Source organism: Melanerpes formicivorus, unplaced genomic scaffold (assembly GCF_026170545.1).
Source record: "Melanerpes formicivorus ecotype bairdi unplaced genomic scaffold, bMelFor1.0.p_v2 SCAF_82, whole genome shotgun sequence".
NCBI classification, from domain to species: Eukaryota; Metazoa; Chordata; class Aves; order Piciformes; family Picidae; genus Melanerpes; species Melanerpes formicivorus.
In genome coordinates, this window is record NW_027142434.1 from 1,653,310 (window position 1) to 1,666,607 (window position 13,298).

The 13,298-nt window shown below is 62.8% G+C and overlaps 2 protein-coding genes across 2 annotated transcripts; one reads left to right on the plus strand and one right to left on the minus strand.

The window, feature by feature from the left end:
* Nucleotides 1-94: 94 nt before the first annotated feature.
* On the minus strand, nt 95-1,331 carry LOC137454601 (uncharacterized). The gene is made up of 2 exons (XM_068164708.1): nt 1,258-1,331; nt 95-782 (listed from the first exon to the last, which is right to left on the minus strand). The coding sequence occupies exons 1-2, from the start codon at nt 1,329-1,331 to the stop codon at nt 95-97; spliced, it is 762 nt and encodes a 253-aa protein (XP_068020809.1).
* A 717-nt stretch (nt 1,332-2,048) lies between these two features.
* On the plus strand, nt 2,049-13,028 carry TNNT2 (troponin T2, cardiac type). The gene is made up of 11 exons (XM_068164667.1): nt 2,049-2,074; nt 3,693-3,728; nt 4,013-4,034; nt 5,610-5,670; nt 5,801-5,917; nt 7,104-7,181; nt 7,256-7,366; nt 8,663-8,772; nt 10,583-10,673; nt 11,437-11,477; nt 12,731-13,028. Exons 4-11 carry the CDS (start codon nt 5,617-5,619, stop codon nt 12,777-12,779), a joined length of 651 nt encoding a protein of 216 aa, XP_068020768.1. The 5' UTR covers nt 2,049-2,074; nt 3,693-3,728; nt 4,013-4,034; nt 5,610-5,616; the 3' UTR covers nt 12,780-13,028.
* Nucleotides 13,029-13,298: the final 270 nt, after the last annotated feature.

Here is a 13,298-nt window from a genome sequence, read left to right on the forward strand (position 1 = left end):
GCAGTGCTGGAGCTCTTGTCCCATGCCTGCTGCACCCTGTGGCTTCCTGGCACCCAACTAACCTCTGCCCTTATTCCTTTCCCTCCTGCCTGGCTCAGAAGAGGAAGAATGGCTGGAGGAAGAAGAGGGTAGCTATTGCACCTTTCTTTGTCCCACCTCTGCACTGCTGTGTCCTGTCTCTGCTCTCCTGGCTGGGGGAATGGTTTCCCTCTCCTTCTTCCACCTCTCTCCCTTGCTCCCTGCACTGCCCCTCCCTGCCCTCTGCGCTCCCTCTGGCTGCTGCCGGCTGTGGCTCCTCCCTTACATCTACCAACCAAATCCACTCTTGGTTTCCTATCTTCTTCTTCCTCTTCTTCTTCCTCTTCCTCTTCTTCTTCCTCTTCCTCTTCTTCTTCTTCCTCTTCTTCTTCTTCCTCTTCTTCTTCCTCCTCTTCTTCTTCCTCCTCTTCTTCTTCTTCCTCTTCTTCTTCTTCCCCTTCTTCTTCCCCTTCTTCTTCCCCTTCTTCTTCCCCTTCTTCTTCCCCTTCTTCTTCCTCTTCTTCTTCCTCTTCTTCTTCCTCTTCTTCTTCTTCTTCTTCTTCTTCTTCTTCTTCTTCTTCTTCTTCTTCTTCTTCCTCTTTTTCTTCTTCCTCTTTTTCTTCTTCCTCCTCTTTTTCTTCTTCCTCCTCTTTTTCTTCTTCTTCCTCTTTTTCTTCTTCTTCCTCTTTTTCTTCTTCCTCCTCTTTTTCTTCTTCCTCTTCTTCTTCTTCCTGTTCTTCTTCTCCTTCTTCCTCTTCTTCTTCTTCCTGTTCTTCTTCTCCTTCTTCCTCTTCTTCTTCTTCCTGTTCTTCTTCTCCTTCTTCCTCTTCTTCTTCTTCTTCTTCCTCTTCTTCTTCTTCTTCTTCTTCCTCTTCTTCTTCTTCTTCTTCCTCTTCTTCTTCTTCTTCCTCTTCTTCTTCTTCCTCTTCTCCCTCTTCTTCCCTTCTCTCTGGCTGTGGCACCACAAGTCTCCCCGGGCCCCGTGGGCAGCAGCGTGGCTCTGGCTCCCGCGTTGGACTCCCGCGGGGCCGCTGCTCCCTCCAGTGGAAAACTGCTCCGGCGGCGCCGCGGCTGCCCGCGGCTGCAGAGGGCTCCTCCGCCGGTGCCAGCAGCCTTGCTCCCGGCTGGAGCAGAGCAGCAGCAATCCCCCCTGCCCCCCCTGCCCCCTGGGGTGCAGGAGCAGGAGAGGGGCTGAGGGCCAAAGCAGGAGATCCTCGGCTTTTGCTCCTCTTGCCCTGCCCAGGTGCAGAGCGCAGCCCCTGGGCCAAGCCCTTCACGTTCGCAGCCTCTCCTCCTTCCTCCTGTGCCTCCATCTCCTGGCTCTCTCTCTTGGCCACCTCTGTGCCACGGTTTTCCTGCTTCCTGGGATCCACAGGGAGCTGGTGGGAGCGTGGCTGCTGGACTCATGCTGCCTCTTACTCCACAGGTCAGGAAGAACAGGTAGAGGAGGAAGAGGAGGAGACGGAAGAAACCAAGGCAGAAGGTGCGTGGTGGCTTCAGCAGCGAGGTCCCCCAGCTGGGCTGGAGCCCTCTGCTGCCTCTGGGGGGTGTGAGTAGGAGCTGGGGTGGCCCAGCATGGCCTGTGCCAGCAGCACAGGGGCAGCTCTTCCCCTCTCTGTGGCTTCCAGCAGGGAGATGTCAAAGCTGAGCAGCTCTTCCCTGATCCACCTTGGTCCTGCAGGCAGGAAGGTGCTGGAGCTTCCTGCTGGCTGTGTGCCTGTTCCACCCAGAGCAACATCCAACACAGCCTTAAGGGGAGCACCTCCAGAGCTGGGATCCTGCTCTGGTGTGTTTCTCACCATCCAAAGGGCACTGGGCAGCTCTGGAGCAGATGGGGTTGCCTGATGTGTGTCCCTGTGCTGTCACAGCTGGCAGGAAGGGCTCAGATCCCAGCTGTGCTCCTCGAGTTAGGGTGCTGGGACCCTCCTGTGCTGGGAGCCTCCTGTGCTGGGAGCCTCCTGTGCTGGGGATGTGGCTGCCCTCAGCCCTGAGGCTCACATCCTCCCCTTTGCTTTTCAAACAGAGCAAGAAGATGAACCAAAAGCCCCAGGAGAAGGTAAAGCAGGAGCAGAGGAGAGACCTTTGTGACCATTCACCCCAGCCCCCCCACCCAGGACACCAGGGCCTCCTGATGGGGCTTTCAGTTGGTCAATTCTTTTGCTGCTGAAGAGAGGCAGTGGTGAATGAGGCAGCCCTGCCCTGGCCCAAGCCTCCATCAACCCTGGAGCCTCTCAGGAAGGTTGGCTTTGTGCTACCCAGAACACAGGAGGAGAGGGCAGTGCTGCTGCCCCACCCTGAGCTCCTGCAAGGCTGCCCTGGGCTCCTCCTAGAGAGGACCTGGGGCTCCCCTGGTCTGTCTGTGGATGGTGGATGCCCATGAGGGAGCTGCTCTCCCCTTGTTCATCCTGAAGGGATGGAGCTGGGGTTTGCAGTGTGGAGAAGCACAGGGCAGCATGGCTGACCCACCCCACGTGCCCAGGGGCAGGGTGCCCAGCAGGGAGCTAAAGCCTGGCCCAGGGGCAGGGTGCCCAGCAGGGAGCTAAAGCCTGGCCCAGGGGCAGGGTGCCCAGCAGGGAGCTAAAGCCTGGCCCAGGGGCAGGGTGCCCAGCAGGGAGCTAAACCTGGCCCAGGGGCAGGGTGCCCAGCAGGGAGCTAAAGCTTGGCCCAGGGGCAGGGTGCCCAGCAGGGAGCTAAACCTGGCCCAGGGGCAGGGTGCCCAGCAGGGAGCTAAAGCTTGGCCCAGGGGCAGGGTGCCCAGCAGGGAGCTAAAGCTTGGCCCAGGGGCAGGGTGCCCAGCAGGGAGCTAAAGCCTGGCCCAGGGGCAGGGTGCCCAGCAGGGAGCTAAACCTGGCCCAGGGGCAGGGTGCCCAGCAGGGAGCTAAAGCTTGGCCCAGGGGCAGGGTGCCCAGCAGGGAGCTAAAGCCTGGCCCAGGGGCAGGGTGCCCAGCAGGGAGCTAAAGCCTGGCCCAGGGGCAGGGTGCCCAGCAGGGAGCTAAAGCCTGGCCCAGGGGCAGGGTGCCCAGCAGGGAGCTAAACCTGGCCCAGGGGCAGGGTGCCCAGCAGGGAGCTAAAGCTTGGCCCAGGGGCAGGGTGCCCAGCAGGGAGCTAAAGCCTGGCCCAGGGGCTGGGTGCCCAGCAGGGAGCTAAACCTGGCCCATGGGCTGGGTGCCCAGCAGGGAGCTAAAGCTTGGCCCAGGGGCAGGGTGCCCAGCAGGGAGCTAAACCTGGCCCAGGGGCAGGGTGCCCAGCAAGGAGCTAAACCTGGCCCATGGGCTGGGTGCCCAGCAGGGAGCTAAAGCTTGGCCCAGGGGCAGGGTGCCCAGCAGGGAGCTAAACCTGGCCCAGGGGCAGGGTGCCCAGCAGGGAGCTAAAGCTTGGCCCAGGGGCAGGGTGCCCAGCAGGGAGCTAAAGCCTGGCCCAGGGGCAGGGTGCCCAGCAGGGAGCTAAAGCTTGGCCCAGGGGCAGGGTGCCCAGCAGGGAGCTAAAGCTTGGCCCAGGGGCAGGGTGCCCAGCAGGGAGCTAAAGCCTGGCCCAGGGGCTGGGTGCCCAGCAGGGAGCTAAAGCCTGGCCCAGGGGCAGGGTGCCCAGCAGGGAGCTAAAGCCTGGCCCAGGGGCAGGGAGCTAAACCTGGCCCATGGGCTGGGAGCTAAACCTGGCCCTGGTGTTTCCCACAGGTGGAGAGGGGGAGCGAGAGCAGGAGCCTGGGGAAGGTGAGGTCTCCCTCTTGCTCTTCTCTGGGGGCAGGGCACTGTCCCTTTGCTGCTGCAGGCAGGCACCCAGCAGCTCTCTGCCCAGCCAGGGGCATCAGGCTGTGCCTTGGGCTGTGGCACACAGCTGGACACCTCCCTGGCTGGCTCTGGGCTCCCAGCCTGTGCTGCTGGGAGGGAGGGGGAGCTGGGCTCTGGGATGTGGGTTTGGGTCAAGGTGTGGGGGGCAGCAGACCTCTCTGTGGCACTAACTTGGTCCTTTCCCTCCTGCTCCTGGGGACCTGCAGGTGAAGCCAAGCCAAAGCCCAAGTAAGTAAGCAGGGTCTGAGCTGGGAGCTGGGGCAGGGCAGAGGCCCCCTGGGGTGGGCTTAGCACCAGGGTCCATACAGGGTAAGGGACAGAGAGGCCTCGAGAGCATGAAGCAGGCTGGGGGCTGGGACATGGAAAGCAAGAGAGAGAGACCCAGGCAGGCAAGCAGAGGAGGTGCTGTGTGCAGGCAGAGGCTGAGCTGCTGGGCAGCAGCTCCATGCAGAAGCACCTTGGGGTCCTGCTGCACCATCACTTGTCCAAGCACAGCAATGTGCCCTGGGGGCCAAGGAGGCCAAGGGGCTCCTGGGCTGCATTCAGCAGAGTGTGTCCAGCAGGGCCAGGGAGGTTCTGCTGCCCCTCTGCTCTGCCCTGCTGAGAGCACAACTGCAGTGCTGGGTCCAGTGCTGGGCTCCTGGACCAGTTCAAAGGGGACAGGAAAGTACTGGAGAGAGTCCAGTGGAGGCTGCAAGGAGGATGAAGGGGCTGGAACACCCCAACAGGCTGAGAGCCCTGGGGCTGTTCAGGCTGGGGAAGAGAAGGCTGAGAGGGGATCTTAGTGATGGTTATGAATATCTGAGGGGTGAGGGGCAAGAAGAAGAGGTCAGGCTCTGCTCAGTGCTGTCCTGAAGGGACACAAGGAGCAATGGACACAAACTGGAGCCCAGGAGGTTCCACCTCAACAGGAGGAGAAACTTCTTTGGTGTGAGGGTGTGAGAGTCTCCTTCTCTGGAGACTTTCCAGCCCCACCTGGATGTGTTCCTGTTTGAGCCAGCTCTGGCAGGGGCTTGGACTGGGTGATCTCCAGAGGTTCCTTCCAGCCCCTACCATGCTGTGATGCTATGAAGAGCTTCCTGGGAGTGAGCTCTTGAAGCATTTTGTGTGCTCCTTGGAGGGATCCCAGCAGCCCTGAGGTCCTGGAAAACACTGCTGGAAAGAGCCTGAGTGCCCCCTGGTCCATGGGGCCAGGGCCTGGGGCACCTGGTCCATGGCAGGAGCAGGGCTTTGCCTCTGCAGAATGCTCCTGGCCATGGCTGGCAGGCCACAGGCATTTGCATGGCCTCCAGCACCCCAGGCTCAGGAGCCCCTGCCTGAAGGAGTGGGGCCAGCAGCCTGCAGGTCTTCAGGGACCTCTAGGATGCTGTGGTGTGGGAGGCAGATCTGTCCTCAGCCACCACCTCTTCATCCTTTGGTGTCTCTTTCTGCTCCTAATGAGCATCTCCTGCCCTACCTCTAGCCTACAGAGGACAAGAGGATGGTTTCCAGCTCCCACTGGAGCACAGAGGGTGAGCAGTGGGGTGGCTGCCAGCCCCAGGGTCGTGGCCAAGCTGCCTGCAGCTGGCAGTGCTGTCCCAGCCACGTGGGAGCCTTGGGTTGCTCCCTGGGAATGCTGAAGGTGCTCCTCTGAGGCTGCCCAGCTGGCAGCCTCCAGCAAGCAGCTCTGCACTTCCTTGTCCTCAAAACCTTGCTCTGCACCTCTGGGGACTGAGAGGCTCAGAGCTGGGCAGACCAAGGCCACCATCCTGTGCCAGGGGCCTGCTGCAGGCTCTCCATGCTGCTGCTCACCCTTGGTTCCAGGGTCTTCATGCCAAACCTGGTGCCTCCCAAAATCCCCGATGGAGAGAGGCTGGATTTTGATGTAAGTCATGCACTCAGTGCCCTTCCCCTGAGGCCACCTCCCCTGGATGCTCCTCCAGGCTGTGCCCAGCAGCTCTGCAGCTCCTGCAGGGCTTCCCTCCTGGCCTTCAGCTCTGCTGCTGTCCCTGCAGGACATCCACCGCAAGCGCATGGAGAAGGACCTGAACGAGCTGCAGGCCCTCATTGAAGCCCACTTTGAGAGCAGGAAGAAGGAGGAAGAGGAGCTCATGTCCCTCAAGGACAGGATTGTATGTCTGCAGCCCTCCCCTCCCCGTGCTCTTGCCACCTTCTCCCCTGTGGGCACCCAGCCACCAGCCTTCCCCCACAGTCCTCAGGGCAAGACCCTGGCCCTGCCAGCCAGAGCCTGAGGCTGGAGCCAGGGTTTGTGCCCCAGGGAAGCCTCTGGGGTGGCTGCTGCCATGCTGCAGTGCCCAACAGAGAGGCAGCTTCTCCCATGGCCATGGGTCCACGTGCTCCCTTGGGAGCTGGGGGAGGATGGGGAAGCTTTACAGTGGGATCAGGGCAGGTGAGACTGAGCTCAGTTGTATGAAGTTCAACAAGGCCAAGGGCAGGTCCTGCCCCTGGGTCACAACAACCCCATGGGGAGCTACAGACCTGGGGATGTGTGGTTGGAAAGCTGCAGCTTGGAGAGGGACCTGGGGGTGGTGGTTGGCAGTCACTGACCATGAGCCAGCAGTGCTCTGGGGGCCAAGGAGGCCAATGGCAGCCTGGCTTGGGTCAGCCACTGTGACAGCAGGGACAGGGAGGGAGCATCCCCTGGGCTCAGCACTGGGGAGGCTACACCTTGAGTGCTGGGTTCAGCTCTGAGCTTCTCCCTCCAGGAGGGACATTGAGAGGCTGGAACCTGCCCAGAGCAGGGCAATGAGGCTGGAGAAGGGCCTGGAGCCCCTGGGCTGCAAGAAGAGGCTGAGGGACCTGGGGGTGTTCAGGCTGGAGAAGAGGAGGCTGAAGGAGACCTCACTGCTCTCTACAGCTCCCTGCAGGGAGGTTGGAGCAAGGAGGGGGCAGCCTCTGCTCCTTGGTGGCAAGGGACAGGAGCAGAGGCAATGGTTCCAAGCTGCCCCAGGGGAGGCTCAGGCTGGATCTGAGGAAATCTTTCTGCCCTGGAAGGGATCTCAGCCATTGGCAGAGGCTGCCCAGGGCAGTGCTGCAGTCTCCATCCCTGGGGCTGCTCCAGCAGCTGTGGCCCTGGTGCTGAGGGCCATGGCTTGGTGCTGAGCCTGCAGTGCTGGGTGGAGGGTTGGGCTGGAGGAGCTTGGAGGCTCTTGCAAGCAGAGACACGCTGCGGTTCTGTGGGAGCAGCAGGTCTGCCCTTGGGGCTCTCAGGGCTTTGGGGGCCAGGGATGAGTCCCTGGGGACAGAGGGGGTGAGGGCTCGCCGGGGTGCCCAGGGCCAGGCTGTGTCTGTGCGCAGGAGAAGCGGCGAGCGGAGCGGGCGGAGCAGCAGCGGATCCGCAGCGAGCGGGAGAAGGAGCGGCAGGCGCGCATGGCCGTGAGTCCCCCCCCGGCGCCCCGGCCCCGCAGCGCTCTGCCTGCCTGCCCCTGACCCCTTTCTGCCCCTGGCAGGAAGAGAGAGCCCGCAAGGAGGAGGAGGAGGCGCGGAAGAAAGCGGAGGAGGAGGCACGGAAGAAGAAAGCTTTCTCCAACATGCTGCACTTCGGCGGCTACATGCAGAAGGTCAGGGACTGCCCGGGGTGGGGGCAGAGCAGCCTCTGGGGCTCCTGGGGAGGGCTGAGCCTCACAGCACTGGGCATGTTCCCAGTGTCGGCAGACTGGGGCTGCTAGCAGCAGCAGAAGAGAGGCTGCTGGCCGCTGCTGGCCGCTGCTGGCGGCTGCTGGCCGCTGCTGGCGGCTGCTGAGCACTGCTGAACGCTGCTGGCCGCCGCTGAACACTGCTGGCCACTGCTGAACGCTGCTGGCCGCTGCTGAACGCTGCTGAACACTGCTGAACGCTGCTGGTGGATGCTGAACGCTGCTGGCGGATGCTGAACGCTGCTGGCGGCTGCTGAACGCTGCTGGCCACTGCTGGCGGCTGCTGGCCACTGCTGGCGGCTGCTGGCGGCTGCTGAACACTGCTGGCGGCTGCTGGCGGCTGCTGGCCACTGCTGGGCGCTGCTGAACGCTGCTGAACGCTGCTGGCCACCGCTGAACGCCGCTGAACGCTGCTGAACGCTGCTGGCCGCTGCTGGGCGCTGCTGGGCGCTGCTGGCCGCTGCTGAACGCTGCTGAACGCTGCTGGCGGCTGCTGAATGCTGCTGGGCGCTGCTGGCCGCTGCTGAACGCTGCTGGCCACTGCTGGCCGCTGCTGGGCGCTGCTGGGCGCTGCTGGGCGCTGCTGAACGCTGCTGAACGCTGCTGGCCACTGCTGGCCGCTGCTGGCCGCTGCTGGCCGCTGCTGGCCACTGCTGAATGCTGCTGGGCGCTGCTGGCCACTGCTGAACGCTGCTGGCGGCTGCTGAATGCTGCTGGGCGCTGCTGGCCGCTGCTGAACGCTGCTGGCCACTGCTGAACGCTGCTGGCCGCTGCTGAACGCTGCTGAACGCTGCTGGCTGCTGCTGAACGCTGCTGGCCACTGCTGAACGCTGCTGGCCGCTGCTGAACGCTGCTGAACGCTGCTGGCCGCTGCTGAACGCTGCTGGCCGCTGCTGGCCGCTGCTGAACGCTGCTGGCAGCTGCTGGCGGCTGCTGGCTGCTGCTGGCCGCTGCTGGCCGCTGCTGGCCACTGCTGGCTCACAGCCGTGGCTGGAGGGACAAAATCATCTGAGCTCTGCTCAGTAGGTGCTGGCCAGGGCAGGTCCAGCATCACCTCAGGGACAGGGAAGAAGGTGGGGGTGGGGGTGGTGGTGCTGGGGATGTCTTGTCCACTGTTGTCAAGATTTCCTTGAGCACCTCACAAGTCCCAGAAGCTGAGAGAGTTGGGAGCAGAGCTGGGGGCCTGGGTCCCCTCCCGAGGGCTGATTGCTCTTCCCTCAGTCAGAGAAGAAGGGTGGGAAGAGGCAAACAGAGAGGGAGAAGAAGAAGAAGATCCTGAGCGAGCGGAGGAAGCCCCTGAACATCGACCACCTGAGCGAGGACAAGCTGAGGTGAGCACAGGCTGCCCAGCACAGGGCTTTGCTCTGGGTCCCACTTTCTGGGGCAGGACCCCGAGGCTGGGGCAGGACCCCGAGGCTGGGGCAGGCTGCTTGGGGCTTGTAGGAATCAATCACAGAACCATAGAATCAATCAGGTTGGAAAAGACCTCAGGGATCACCAAGTCCAAGCTGTCACCCAACACCTCCTGACAACTCAACCATGGCACCAAGAGCCTCATCCAGTCCCCTCTTAAACACCTCCAGGGATGGGGACTCCTGGGCAGCACATCCCAAGGGCCAATTACTCTTTCTGGGAAGAACTTTCTCCTCACCTCCAGCCTAAACCTCCCCTGGCACAGCTTGAGACTGTGTCCTCTTGTTCTGGTGCTGGCTGCCTGGGAGAAGAGCCCAACCCCCACCTGGCTCCAACCTCCCTGCAGGGAGTTGCAGAGAGCAAGAAGGTCTCCCCTGAGCCTCCTCTTCTGCAGGCTAAGCAACCCCAGCTCCCTCAGCCTCTCCTCCCAGGGCTGTGCTCCAGACCCCTCCCCAGCTTTGTTGCCCTGTGGAAGGTGGTGGCAGAGCTGGGAGATGAGTAGTGACAACCCATATGGAGGTGGTGGAGTCACCATCACAGGATCACAGATGCCAGGGGTTGGAAGGGACCTCTGGAGATCTTTGTGTCCAACCCCCTGCCAGAGCAGGAGCAGAGAATCCAGCACAGGGCACACAGAACACATCCAGATGGGGCTGGAAAAGCTCCAGGGAAGGAGACTCCACAACCTCTCTGGGCAGCCTGCTCCAGGGCTCTGGGAGCCTCACAGTGCAGAAGTTCCTCCTCCTGCTGAGCTGGAGCCTCCTGTGCTGCAGTTTCCATCCATTGCCTCTTGTCCTATCCCAGGGCACAGTGAGCAGAGGCTGTCCCTGTCCCCTCCCTCCTGACCCCCAACCCTCAGATATTGATCAGATCCCTCTCAGCCTTCTCCTCTCCAGGCTAAACAGCCCCAGGGCTCTCAGCCTTCTCCTCTCCAGACTGAACAGCCCCAGGGCTCTCAGCCTCTCCTCCCCAGGCAGTGCTCCAGGTCCCTTCAGCATCCTTGTAGCCTCCCTTGGACTCTCCAGCAGTTCCCTGTCCCTCTTGAGCTGGGGAGCCCAGAGCTGGGTGCAATGTTCCAGGTGAGGTCTCATCAGGGCAGAGCAGAGTGGAAGGAGAACCTCCCTGGCCCTGCTGGCCACACTCTGCTGAATGCAGCCCAGGAGCCCCTTGGCCTCTTGGCCCCCAGGGCACATTGCTGAGCATGGAGAGCTTGGAGGTGCTGAAGCAAGGGGTGGCCATGGCACCTGGGGCCATGGTTTGGTGGCCCTGGTGGGGTTGGGTTGGTGTTGGACTGGATGATCCCAGAGGGCTTTGCCAGCCCAAACTTATTCTGTGGTTCCCTGACCGGAGCTCCGTGGCGCTGCCAGGGGCACCGCTGGCAGGCTGCTGGTGACAGCTGCGGCCAGCAGGGGGAGCCAGCGCCCCACGCGTGGGACGTGCCCGTCCCGTGGGGACAGCTCACGCACGGCTCTGGTCCACGCCTGGGACTGGCATCACTGCCGGGCTCTCAGCCCCGGCTGCTCACAGAGCCTGCAGAGACACCCCCGGGGCAGTGGCGAGGTGGTGGCATCGGCACCAGGTCCCCTGCAGCGACCCTCCTGCAGCGACCCTCCTGCAGCGACCCCCCTGCAGCGACCCCCCTGCAGCGACCCTCCTGCAGCGACCCCCCTGCAGCGACCCCCCCCCCGCAAGCCTTGTCCCTCCCCTGCTGACACCAACTTCCCACAGGGACAAGGCCAAGGAGCTCTGGCAAACCATCCGAGACCTGGAGGCTGAGAAGTTCGACCTGCAGGAGAAGTTCAAGCGGCAGAAGTATGAGGTGAGGGGGGAGCTCCTCTGGGAGGTCCCTGTTAGGTCCCCCATGAGCTCCCCTGGGAGCTCCTCTGGGAGGTCCTCTCTGAGCTCCTCTCTGAGCTCCCCATAAGGTCCTCTGGGAGGTCCTCTGGGAGGTCCTCTCTGAGCTCCCCATAAGGTCCTCTGGGAAGTCCCCATTAGGTCCCCCATGAGCTCCCCTGGGAGGTCCTCTGGGAGGTCCTCTCTGAGCTCCTCTCTGAGCTCCCTATAATGTCCTCTGGGAGGTCCCCATTAGGTCCCCCATGAGCTCCCCTGGGAGCTCCTCTGAGAGGTCCTCTCTCTCTGAGCTCCTCTCTGAGCTCCCCATAAGGTCCTCTGGGAGGTTCTCTGTGAGGTCCTCTGGGAGTTTGCTCCTCCTCCATGTTCCTGGGCTCCTTCTGCTCCCCCCCTGGGAGACATGGGGGGGCTGGCAAACCCCCAAGGGGCTCTGCACCCCTGAAAGCAAAGCCACCCCTGCCTCCCCTCTGAGGGAGAGCCAGCAGCACACCGAGCCTGCCATCAGTGCCCAGCACACAGCCATGAAAGGCCAGAGGAGAAGGGAGCTGTGTGGTGGCTCTGGGACCTCCCAGCTCCTGGGCTCCCCAGCTTCCCCTCACAGCCCTGAGCCAAACCCCACAGAGGAACTGCTGGGGGAGAGAGAGAGAGCAGTGCTGGACCTCCTCCCCAGCCCCTGGGCAGGTGTGGGACCTCTTGCCAGGGCTCAGCCCCTGCCTGCCCTTCTCCTGCAGATCAACGTCCTCCGAAACCGAGTCAGCGACCACCAGAAAGTGTAAGTCCCTTCCTCTGTTCCCTCTGCTCTCCCACTCCTTGCTCCCCTGGCCCAGCCCCACCCTGTGGATCTCCTGGCTCTCTTGCACCCTTGCAGAGCCTCATCCTGTCCTTCCCACCCCAGCCCCAGGTGCCATGGTGTTCATGGACCTCCAGCCCTGGCCCAGGGGCCTCTGTCCATGCTGCTCTGACAGATCCCCACTGCCTCCTCCCTCCCCCTGCCCCAGAGACCTTAGTTGGGATGGACCCTGGGGAGATCCCACTTCTGCAGGTGGAGTCTTGTGTCCTGCAGGGCCTTGCCAGCCACCCCATCCCTGCAGGGGGGGAAGGTGCATCTCCCCCTCCCAGCATCTCAGGGAAGGGGTTGGAGATCCCAGCTGGTGCAGGAAGGGAAGTCCCTGAGGCTGTGGGAGCTGTGCAGCCCCAGGAGGTCAGGGGAGCTGTCCTTGTGCCTGTGCTCCTTTGGGATCCTTTGTAGGAGCACCATGCTGCTCTCCCATCCCCATCCTGCCCTGCTGCCTCCCATGAGAGGTGCCCAGCCTGCCCCACGCACCAGGCAGCATCTCCCACCCCCCCTCACACCAAACCTCTCTTCTCTTTGCCCCCCCATGGCCTGTTCCTGCAGCAAAGGGTGAGTCCAGGCACCTCCTGAGTGCCATCTTCTCTGCACTGCATGTGTGCTGCATGGGCACCAGGACTGGCACAGGGCTGGGGGGGGGGGGGGCAATGTCAAGGATTAGTGGCCAAAGGTGCCAGGAATGCCCTTCACTGCCCTCCCAAGCCTCCTCCTCTCCACCACCCCAGGCCCAGAGCAGTGCCTGGTCCCCTGCTGCTGCCTGAGGAGAGCTCTGGGGGGGGGGGTTCTGGCTAACAGCTTCGCAGCTTCTGCTTCTTGGGAGCTGTGCTTCTCCCTTCACAACCAGAGGGCCAGCCAAGCCTTTGGTCCTTCTCTGAAGGATCTCTGGGAGGGAGAACCACGGGCAGGGAGCTGGGGAGGGGGTCCTCAGAAGCCCCTGGCAAGATGCATGAGCTTGCTCCCAGCGAGCCCCAGCCGCCCACAGCCACTCAGCTCCCGAGGTCCCACCTGGGGCCACCGAAGACCTTCTTCCCCACAGGGCTGTGAGCACCAGCTGGAGACCTCCTGCTGCTCATGGCAGGACCACTGCTGGCACCCACCTGGTCCCTCCTCTCCTGGTCCCTCCTCTCCTGGTCCCTGATGTCTTTTTGCCTCTTGCTTTCCTGCTTCCCTCCCAGGTCGAAGGCTGCCCGCGGCAAGACCATGGTGGGTGGTCGGTGGAAGTAGAAGACTCAGAAGGCAGAGGAGGCTCAGCCAGGGAGAGCTGCGCTGTCTTTTGGCCCACCAGCTGCCCAACCCCCCCTTGTGGGGCCTGCACCGTGTGCCCACCTGCCCTGCCTCTGCACAGCGCCCGCGCAGAGCCGGCCGCGGGCACCGTGCTGCCTGGGCGGGCAGGAGCCCCTCGCGGTGCCCTTCCTCGGCTCCACACCCCCAGCTGCTGCTGTGTCTGTAAATAAAGAGAAGGCTGAGGGGGTGCAGGTGTTGTCCCCACCCTGGAGCACTGAGCCTCGAGGAAGCAGGCAGAGGATGGGCTCAGGAGAGCCTCCCTGAGCAAGTCCCTGCTCCCTGGGCTGCAGGAGGAGGCAGCAGCCCTCCAGGGCCTGCTGAATGACTTCCTCTTGCTCACAGCATCTCAGCTCTGCAGTCCTTGGGAGGTTTTGCAGCAGCCCTCCCTGGGCTGGTCTGCTTTCCCTGATGCAGTCTAGGGCAGTCCTAGTTCTGGCCACCTTAATTCCTGCTCCTGCA

Excerpts from the sequence above, each read along its gene's own strand:
- LOC137454601 (XM_068164708.1), bottom strand. The coding sequence starts at position 1,331 with ATGGAGGCACAGGAGGAAGGAGGAGAGGCTGCGAACGTGAAGGGCTTG. Across the intron at positions 783-1,257 it reads GGGCTGCGCTCTGCACCTGG|GAAGAAGAAGAGGAAGAAGG; the intron begins GCAGGGCAAGAG and ends GAAGAACAGGAA.
- TNNT2 (XM_068164667.1), top strand. The coding sequence starts at position 5,617 with ATGCCAAACCTGGTGCCTCCCAAAATCCCCGATGGAGAGAGGCTGGAT. Across the intron at positions 7,182-7,255 it reads AGCGGCAGGCGCGCATGGCC|GAAGAGAGAGCCCGCAAGGA; the intron begins GTGAGTCCCCCC and ends TGCCCCTGGCAG. Across the intron at positions 10,674-11,436 it reads TCAAGCGGCAGAAGTATGAG|ATCAACGTCCTCCGAAACCG; the intron begins GTGAGGGGGGAG and ends CTTCTCCTGCAG.